The sequence below is a fragment of the Theropithecus gelada genome, chromosome 19 (genome assembly GCF_003255815.1).
Source record: "Theropithecus gelada isolate Dixy chromosome 19, Tgel_1.0, whole genome shotgun sequence".
In the NCBI taxonomy this organism is placed as follows: Eukaryota; Metazoa; Chordata; class Mammalia; order Primates; family Cercopithecidae; genus Theropithecus; species Theropithecus gelada.
Window position 1 is genome coordinate 3453678 of NC_037687.1, and position 9878 is coordinate 3463555.

General features: G+C 60.5%; 1 protein-coding gene across 3 annotated transcripts; it reads left to right on the forward strand.

Annotated features, from left to right (window-relative positions):
• The first annotated feature begins 2269 nt into the window (after positions 1–2269).
• HMG20B (high mobility group 20B) lies at positions 2270–8478 on the forward strand. 3 transcript variants are annotated; one of them, XM_025366416.1, is made up of 10 exons: positions 2270–2335; positions 2631–2686; positions 3033–3141; positions 3681–3926; positions 4867–4987; positions 5575–5621; positions 5886–5958; positions 6246–6461; positions 7342–7474; positions 7892–8478. In XM_025366416.1, the coding sequence occupies exons 2-10, from the start codon at positions 2649–2651 to the stop codon at positions 7902–7904; spliced, it is 996 nt and encodes a 331-aa protein (XP_025222201.1). In that variant the 5' UTR covers positions 2270–2335; positions 2631–2648; the 3' UTR covers positions 7905–8478. The 3 variants fall into 3 exon arrangements, with proteins under 3 accessions (XP_025222201.1, XP_025222202.1, XP_025222203.1); XM_025366417.1 differs by having other exon boundaries at positions 3723–3926; XM_025366418.1 differs by having other exon boundaries at positions 3723–3926; positions 5578–5621.
• The last annotated feature ends 1400 nt before the right edge of the window (positions 8479–9878 follow it).

Genomic DNA, 9878 nt, shown 5'->3' on the forward strand with positions numbered 1-9878 from the left:
CAATTCCATTGCTTGTAGTATATTTCCAGAGTCATGCAGGCATCACTGAAATCAAATTGTAAAATACTTTCATCACCCAAATGAAAACCGCATCCCTCTCAGCAGCCATTCCCTACCCACTGGCACGCATGTGTCCCCCTCCTGTCTCTGTGGATGGGCCTGTCCTGAACATTTTGATCACACACTGTGTGGTCTTTTGTGTCTGGCTTCTCTCACTGAGCGTGATGTCTTCAAGGTACATCCATGCTGTGACCTGTGTCAGAGACTCGCTACTTTTTTTTTATGGCTGCTAATATTCTTTTCCTTTTTTTTTTTTTTTTTGAGACGGAATCTTGCTCTGTTGCCCAGGCTGGAGTGCAGTGGCACGATCTCGGCTCACTGCAAGCTCTGCCCCCTGGGTTCATGCCATTCTCCTGCCTCAGCCTCCCGAGGAGCTGGGACTACAGGCACCCACCACCACGCCTGGCTAATTTTTTGTATTTTTAGTAGAGACGGGGTTTCACCATGTTAGCCAGGATGGTCTCGATCTCCTGACCTCGTGATCCACCTGCCTCGGCCTCCCAAAGTGCTGGGACTACAGGCGTGAGCCACCGCGCCCGGCTTGTATTTTTAATAGAGCTGGGTTTTCACCATGTTGGCCAGGTTGGTCTCGAACTCCTGACCTCAAGTGATCCGCCTGCCTCCCAAACTGCTGGGATTACTGGTGTGAGCCACCGCACCCAGCCTATGGCCGATAATATTCTGTTGTAAGGATATATCGCGTCATTGATCCATACATTGTTAGCGGACATTTGAGTTGCTTTCACTTTTTGGCTATTATGAATCACGCTGTTATGGGCGCTTGTGTACACGCTTTTGTTTGAACACCTGTTTTCAGTTGTCTGGAGTATATTCCTAGGAGTGAACTGCTGAATTGCATGGTGATTCCACATTTATTTAACCCTTTGAGGAAATGCCAGTCTGTTTTCCAAAGCAGCTGAATGCATCTGCCTCCTAGACATTTGAACGATTCAATGAATGTGTATTGAACACCCACCACGGGCACTGCTGTGAACCAAACAGGCAGGCCACAGAGAGGAAACCGACTTACGGAGAAAAAAAAAAAAAAAATCAGAGGAGAGGGCCTGGCTGAGCAGGTGACATTTGAGCGGACTTGAGGAAGAGGAAGGGGGCTGGGCGCGGTGGCTCACACCTGTAATCCCAGCACTTTGGGAGGCCGAGGCAGGTGGATCACGAGGTCAGGAGTTTAAGACCAGCCTGGCCAAGATGGTGAAACCCTGTCTCTACTAAAAATACAAAAATTAGCCAGGCGTGGTGGCAGGCGTGTGTAATCCCAGCTACTCGGGAGGTTGAGGCAGAGAATTGCTTGAACCCGGGAGGCAGAGGTTGCAGTGTGCCGAGATCGAGCCAATGCACTCCAGCCTGGGCGACGGAGCGAGACTCCGTCTCAAAAAAAAAAAAAAAAAAAAAAAAGAGGAAGTGAGCAGCCCCCAACTTGGGTCTGATCCCCCAGAGCGAAGCATCCTGACCCAACTTCACCAGGTCCTTGCAACCTCCCTTCACCACTATCTTTCCCCAAATACTTCCAGCCCAGCTCCCAACCCCACCCCCTGCCTGACCCACACCCCGTTCTCAGCTTCGCAGCATCCCAGCCTCTATGCCCTGGACATCGTGCGATGTCCCCATTGCACAGGAGGGAAAGCCCAGATCCCACTGGGAGAGCCGCCCCTGTGGCCAGAAGCCCTCGGATCCGGATGTCGGGGGTTCTAAACTGAATAAATAAATAGGAAACATCTCCGATAGGTTTTGCAGGATGTTAAGAACAGGTCCCACCTTGTCCTAGGGCTGGGGGCTGCCTCGCAGGAACTTAACCCTAGCAAACCCACCTCCGTCCCCATGGCAACCGGGGCGGGGCCCGACCCGGATCCGCGGGTCGCGCCATCCGGCAGCTGCTGGGAGTATCGCCCTCAGAGCGGGAGGAGGAGTCGGCGCCTCACCTACTGGCCCTTTAAGAGGCTCCGCCCGGCAAGTCCGCCACGCGCTCCCGATTGGTCCCGAGCGCAGCCGAGCGCAGCCGAACTTGACGCACCGCCCGCCGCCTTCCTTACCAACCTCCCACGCGGCTCAGCAGCCTCCCCAGCCAATCGCCGGCCGGCGCGCCGATCGGTATCTGCATGGGCACGCCCCGGGGGAAGGCCTCACCCAATGGGACCGTTCGCCGAGGCCTCATTAGCATGCCGGGGGCGGGGAGGGGCGGGGCCGTCGGCGGGGTTGGGCTGCGGGCGGTTGGTTGGAGCGTCGCGCAGTCGGGAGGTCCGGGAAAGTTTCTTTGGAGGTGAAAACAGCCGCGGAACTCCGGGCCCTGCGAGGGGGCGGGGGTGCGGGGGTCCCAGGGCCGGGCCGGGGTCTTTCCTGGGCCGGGGGGAACCGGCCCAGGCCTCCCGGGAGGCAATCGCCCAACAAAGGATTCTTGGGGCGCCCGCCCTCGAGGACTTCCCCGCCCCCGGATCCGGCCCCCCCAGCGCTCCGGGCCCGGCATCCCGGGGCTCTCCATCACGGGATACCCCAGTTCGCGGTCCGCCATCAATCAGCCCAGGCGCTACTCAACTCCGCCCGCGTTCGTGTTCCAGGTCCGGCCCGGAGCAGCCATGTCCCACGGCCCCAAGCAGCCCGGCGCGGCCGCCGCGTGAGTGCACCGATTCCCTCCCCACGCCCTCGCTACCTTCCCGGCTGCAGCCCTAGCTCCTGAACCCCCGCCCCAGTCACCCCGGCCGGGGTCTCGACCGCCCCCAACCTGGGTCAGGGGGCTTCTCCCTCCATCCAATCCTGCATACCCCACCTCGGCCTCCAGCCCCTCCCAGGAGCCCCGCTTGTCCCACCTTCCGCGGATACTGACCCCATCAGACCCTGCTTCCTCGGGCTCGTGTACTCTCGCAGCAGCCCCGTCGTCGGGGGTCTAAAAGCCTTGGGGTAGGCGTTTGGGGGAGGGGAGGCTCTAGGGACGGGGCTGACCTCGGTATCCTTGGCTCCAGGCCGGCGGGCGGCAAGGCTCCGGGCCAGCATGGGGGCTTCGTGGTGGCTGTCAAGCAAGAGCGCGGCGAGGGTCCACGCGCCGGCGAGAAGGGGTCCCACGAGGAGGAGGTGAGAGTCCCTGCGCTGAGCTGGGGGAGGCCCCGGGCTGCGGCCCCAGCCTTTAAGTCCCGCCCCAGGCTGGATTTGAATTGCTTGTGGCTCCGCCCACAGCCCAGATTTTCCTCCGGAAGCTGAGACCCCGCCCCGTGCGAGCTGCCACGCCCCTGACAGGTCCTCTGCCTCCCTAAGTCCAGGCCCCGCCGACCACACAATGCCAGCTCTGCCCACTCTAAGGTCCCGCCCACTTCCACTCCTTGGGGGCGGCACCCTCCCCATGGTCCTGTGGGCCCTTTCTCCAAGAAGCCACGCCCACCAAGCAGAGGCCACGCCCACAATCTAAGTAAACACCATCCCTGTGCTCAAACCTCGGCCCATGGTCTCTGGGATCCCCTCATCCCTGGCCAGGGACCCCTCTAAACCACCGTGTCCTGACTCCTGACTGGGCCCTACCTCCATCTCTTCCGGGTTGTTCCTCCCAACTAGGCCCCGCCCCGTCCCCGCCCATACAGCATTAGGCCCCGCCCATGTCCCTCTGAGCCCCGCCCCAGTACGCCAGGCCCCCCTCCCAACGACGCAGCCCGGTTCTGCAGCCGGTGAAGAAACGCGGCTGGCCCAAGGGCAAGAAGCGGAAGAAGATTCTGCCGAATGGGCCCAAGGCACCGGTCACAGGCTACGTGCGCTTCCTGAACGAGCGGCGCGAGCAGATCCGCACGCGCCACCCGGATCTGCCCTTTCCCGAGATCACCAAGATGCTGGGCGCCGAGTGGAGCAAGCTGCAGCCAACGGAGAAGCAGGTGAGCGGGGCGCTGAGCAGGGCCGGCGGACCCCCGTACTACCAGTAGCCCCGACCCCCAAAGGATTCCACGTGCAGGGCTTTTCCTTCTGCCTGGTGAAATGCCCACCCATGACCAGTTTGTGTGTGTGTGTGTGTGAGATGGAGTCTTGCTCTGTTGCCCAGGCTGGAGTGCAGTGTCGTGATCTCGGCTCACTGCAACCTCCACCTCCCGGGTTCAAGCAGTTCTCCTATCTCAGCCTCCCAAGTAGCTGGGATTACAGGCTCCGGCCACCACGCCCTGCTAACTTTTGTATTTTTAGTAGAAATGGAGTTTCGCCATGTTGGCCAGGCTGGTCTCGAACTCTTGACCTCAAATGATCTGCCCACCTCAGTCTCCCAAAGTACTGATATTACAGGCATTAGCCACCATGGCCAGCCGATGACCAGCTTTTGGGGGCGCGGCTAGCAAGAGGCAAGACAGATCGAAAACTGGGTGACCAACAAAGATATGTCTAAGAAGTCAGGATAAGGCCTGGATTTTTTGTGAAATCTGATTTTCATATACTGTTAGTTTAAAAATTGCAAAAACATCACGGAAATGTAACAAAAGCCACCACCGCTTTGCACCCCTGTAAGTGAAATTTCAAAGAGAAAAACGGGTGCAGGAGGGAGTCTAGGTATCCACATACCCTGGAGGTTGGGTGCCTGCCCATGACTCTGGCGCCCAGGAGTATCTTGTCAGGGCGGGAGTTGGGGATGAGCCTGGGGCATGGGAAGTGATGTGGGAGCTCAGAGGTCCTTGAGCAACAGGCTGAGGAGCCGGTTCTGTCTGTCTGGAGGGAATAGGGAACTATGGAAGGTTCAGGAGAGGGGAGGGTGCTGTGAAAGCTGAGTGATGAAGACTGGGTCTTGGCGTTAGAGGCTTCCCCTGCCTCAGGTCTTTTGGTGCTGTTCCCCAGCGGTACCTGGATGAGGCCGAGAGAGAGAAGCAGCAGTACATGAAGGAGCTGCGGGCCTACCAGCAGTCGGAAGCCTATAAGATGTGCACGGAGAAGATCCAGGAGAAGAAGATCAAGAAAGGTGGGAGGGGTCAGGCGCGGTGGCTCACGCCTGTAATCCCAGCACTTTGGGAGGCCGAGGTGGGTGGATCATCTGAGGTCAGGAGTTCAAGACCAGCCTGGCCAACATGGTGAAACCCCCCCCCCCCCACTACTAAAAATACAAAAATTAGCTGGGTGTAGTGGCGGGTGCCTGTAATCCCAGCTACTCGGGAGGCTAAGGCAGAGAATTGCTTGAACCCGGGAGGCAGAGGTTGCAGTGAGCCAAGATGACTGCACTCTAGCCTGGGCGACAGGGCAAGACTCCGTCTCAAAAAAAAAAAAAAAAAAGTGAGAGGGGCCGGTGCGAGCAATTGGGGTTCTGCTCTGTGGGGTGCGACCTCTGCCCAGGCAGGGCCTCGGCTCCATGGGGCACAGTCCCGTGGGATGGGCGGGGAAAAGATACATAACCAGAGTGAAGGGGGCTCACTCGCTGCAGCGATGGGGGATGCCCAGACGCGGGGGACTCAGGTGGGGAGCTGGAGTCGGCTGAGCAGCACTGACCTAGGGTGCAGGGCATGGTCCTTGGAGGCCTGGGAGGCTGACTCTGCCCTTCCCCTCCCCCGCCAGAAGACTCAGGCTCTGGGCTCATGAACACCCTCCTGAATGGACACAAGGTAAGCGACCTTCCTCTTCTCAAAGCACCTGGGGGAGAAAGGTCTGGAGGCTTCCAGAACCCTGAGCCAGAGCTCCGGGGAGAAAGCGATCGCCACACGCCCAGATGTGTGCAAGCAGGGGCGGTACCACTGCACCGTGGGGACGCTATTGGTGGCACTCCCACCCGGGGTGCCCCAGGAGACCCTCCTAGGCTTGGGACACACCCAGAAAGCGTGGCTGCCCCCTACCACCAGCAAAATTGCCACTTTGTCCCTTCCTGTTAGGGTGGGGACTGCGATGGCTTCTCCACCTTCGATGTTCCCATCTTCACTGAAGAGTTCTTGGACCAAAACAAAGGTGAGCGTTAACTGCGGTCCTGATGCGAACTCCGTGGGAGTGGGTAGTGGAGCGGGGCGTGGGCCAAGAGGGCCCCAAGGCTGGAGGAGACGGATCGGGAGGTTTCCTATGAGCGCCCAGGTGCGCGCCGTCGCCCTAGCAGCTGATGTGGAGCAGGAGGCAGACGGCGCAGTGAGGGAAGCCCAGTGAGGGAAGCCTGGGCAAGGGGCACGTCCCTGGCAAAAGCCCGGCGGTGGGGGAGAGGGGAGGCGCAGGCTCTGACCCCGCTCCCCCTACGCCCGGCGCAGCGCGCGAGGCGGAGCTTAGGCGTTTGCGGAAGATGAACGTGGCCTTCGAGGAGCAGAACGCGGTGCTGCAGAGGCACACGCAGAGCATGAGCAGCGCGCGCGAGCGTCTGGAGCAGGAGCTGGCGCTGGAGGAGCGGAGGACGCTGGCGCTGCAGCAGCAGCTCCAGGCCGTGCGCCAGGCGCTCACCGCCAGCTTCGCCTCACTGCCGGTGCCGGGTGAGGGCCCCGCCCCCATCTCCCAGTCCCGCCCGGGTCACCGAGCCCCGCCCGCCTCCCCCCTTCCACAGTCACCCGGCCCCGCCCATCGCGCCGTCCCCCCTTCCGCAGTCACCCGGCCCCGCCTATTGCCCCGCCCTCATCGCACACACACAACCCCCCCCCAGCTCCGCCCCCTTCCCCACCCCCGCACCCCTACCCCATTACTCCGTCTGGTTCTTCCCAGACCACCTCCGAGCTCCGCTCCGCGCCCCATTACTCGGCCCTGTCCCCGGCCTCGCCCACACCGACCGCGTCTCCCTGCCACGACCTCTCCCGACCTGTCCCCGCTGAATCGCCGACTCCCGCGAACACCTGATCCCCTCCTCCCGCAGCCCCTTTGTGTCTCTACCTCGGAGGTTCCGGGCACCGCTCCCTACCGGCCCCACCCTCGCTAGCCCCTCTCCCTCGCCAGCCCCCGACCAGCCTGAGCACTGACCCGGCCTCCCCGCTCGCCTCGCCACGCCACGTCCCCACCTCCCTACGCCCCCATCACCCATCCCTCCCCACGCCCTGCTGACCACTGAGCACCCCCTTGCCCCCCCCCTCCCCTCCCCCCCGACCCCAGCCCCCCAGTGTCATCCCCCCCTCCCCGACCCCGTTCCCTCCATCCGTGACTGTCCTCAGCGACCCTGGACGCCCGCCTCCCCACCCTGCCCCTGTCCCCGTCATCCTCCAGGCCCGGCTGACCTTAGCCCACCCTGCGCCCCTCCTGCTCTGGCCCGGTCCTGAGCTCCGAGCGCCCGCGCAACCCGCCCTGAGTCACCCCCTACCTCTGCCCCTGGAGCCCCCGCCCGCGACTTCCCGGCACCCTTGCCTCACCCACTCACCTGTCCCCCAGGCACGGGCGAAACGCCCACGCTGGGCACTCTGGACTTCTACATGGCCCGGCTGCACGGAGCCATCGAGCGCGACCCTGCGCAGCACGAGAAGCTCATCGTCCGCATCAAGGAAATCCTGGCCCAGGTCGCCAGGTGTGTGCCGGGCGAGGCGGGGCGGGGCCGGGATTCTGGCTCCAGGTGTCACCGCCCTGCGGTTCCCCAGCTCCGCGGGGGCTGCCGGCTGGGGCTCCACAGCATGATCTTACTAGGAGACCACCTCCCGGGGGATCGACTCGACCTGCGGTCGCCCCATGCACCAGTGCTGGGATGGCCGGGGATGTTCTGCCAGACCCCCCGAGCCGGCAGGACCCACTCGGGGGCACCAGAACTTCCCCAAAGCTTCTCAGGGTGGATCCCAGTGCCCGGGTTAGATGGGTTCAACGCCTATACCCCAACCCTGGCATCTGTTGGAGCAGCTGATGGGCCATGGCCTCTGGGGTTCCCCAGGGCCGGGGTGGGGGCCAGAGATGATGAGGGTCTCATCCCAGGCCCTCCGCTCTCTCGTTTCAGCGAGCACCTGTGAGGAGTGGGCGGGGCCCACGATGCAGAGGAGAAGCTGTGGGCGCGGCCCTGCCCCACCCCACCCCGTGGATGAGAGGCTGGGGGTCCACCCTTTGGGGCCTGGTCCCATCTTGCACCTTGGGGGCTCCAGCCCCCCCTAAAATTAAATTTCTGCAGCATCCCTTTAGCTTTCAGTCTCCCCAGACCCCTGAACCCAGAAAAAGCACTCGCTGCGCGCTACACCCAGAAGAACCGCACAGCCGCAGGTGCGCCTCCTCGGAGGACAGCCATACGCTATACTGGCTCTCCACTGGCCCTCTGGGCCACCCCCGGGACGCAGGGCAGACGAAACCCACCCCTAGCACACAGCAGGACCCCCCAAATTACTCACTATAGGGGGTCTGTGCCATAGGCCACACAGAGCTACCTTGTGGGGACTTACCGGGGGTGTCCCCCGCATGCCTGTACCCCAGATGAGTGGGGGCCGGCCTTGCCCATCCTGCCCTCCTCCGGCCAAGGGACCCTGGTGGGGGTGGTCCCTTCCCACTGCTGGATCCGGACTTTTTAAATAAAAACAAGTAAAATGTGTGTTTTAAGCTTGTGAGTGTGTAAGGTTGTTTGGGGTGATGTGGAGGGTTCAGAAGGTGCAGCCTGGGCCCCCATGACATCCCTGCTGGGGGCGCCAGGCCTGCTCTCTTACCTCTAGCAGAGCCTCGGAGTTTCTCGGATAGGGAGACAGGAGCCCAAACGTGCCCCCGTTCGAAGAGCAAGTCAATGGCAGGGCAGGCGTCTCCATCTCTCCCCACCTGAAGTTGTGTACTGTGGGCTCAGCACACATCGGGGACTTGAAGCACAGGGGACAGTCACGGCTGCTCAGTTCATCCTTCAACTTGTGTCCGCACGGGGGTTCAAGTCCACTTTGTAGTACACTGACTTTGGGTGGGCCACGGTTTTGTGTTATTGTGTAAAATACACAACATAAACCTTACCATTATAGCCATTTTGTTTATTTATTAGAGACACGATCTCGCTCTGCCAGCCAGGCTGGAGTGCAGTGGCCCAATCATAGCTCACTGCAGCCTTGAATTCCTGGGCTTAAGCGGTCCTCCTGCCTCAGCCCCCCAAAGCCCCAGGATACAGGCGTGAGCCACCACGTCTGGCCATTTTAGCCATTTTAAAATGCACAATTCAGGTATTTAGTACATTCACAATTTTGTGCAATCATCACCTTTATTTAATGTCAGCACATTCTAATCACCCCCAAAGGAAGTCCCATCCTCATCAACAGTCACTCTCATCCCCTCCCCAGCTCCTGGCACCCGCAAATCCCCTTCCTACCTCTGTGGATTGACCTGTCCTGGATATGAGACCGCACACAGCATGATCTTTTTTTTCAGACGGAGTCTCGCTCTGTCACCAGGCTGGAGTGCAGTGGCGCAATCTCGGCTCACTGCAACCTCCGCCTCCCCAGCTCAAACGATTCTCCTGCCTCAAGCCTCCCAGGTAGCTGGGACTACAGGCGCCCGCCACCACACCCAGCTAATTTTTTTGTATTTTTAGTAGAGACAGGGTTTCACCATGTTAGCCAGGCTGGTCTCGAACTCCTGACCTCAGGTTATCTGCCTGCCTCGACCTCCTAAAGTGCTGGGATTACAGGTATGAGCCACCATGCCCGGACTGTGTGTCCTTTTGTATCTGGCTTCTCTCACTGAGTGTGATTGTCCTCAAAGGTCATCCACGCTGTGGCCTGTGTCAGAGCCTCATTCCTTTTGGTGGCTGTCATGGTCCAGCGTGTGAATGAATCCGCTATATGGACCCATCTATCTGTCAAAGGACTCTTGGCTGTTTCTACCATTTACTTGTGAGTGCTGCTGCTGTGAACATTCATGTACATGCTTTTGTTGGAATGACCATTTTCCATTCTTTTGGAGATACAGATTGCTGGGAGTTCTGCGTTTGGCTTATTTTGTGTACGTGTGTGTGTGTGTGTGTGTGT

What these genes read in the sequence shown, in the direction of transcription:
- HMG20B (XM_025366416.1), top strand. Translation starts at nt 2,649, where the DNA reads ATGTCCCACGGCCCCAAGCAGCCCGGCGCGGCCGCCGC. An exon ending in CCCTCCTGAATGGACACAAG is followed by an intron (nt 5,622 to 5,885) that starts GTAAGCGACCTT and finishes CCTTCCTGTTAG; the next exon opens with GGTGGGGACTGCGATGGCTT. An exon ending in GTTCTTGGACCAAAACAAAG is followed by an intron (nt 5,959 to 6,245) that starts GTGAGCGTTAAC and finishes CGCCCGGCGCAG; the next exon opens with CGCGCGAGGCGGAGCTTAGG.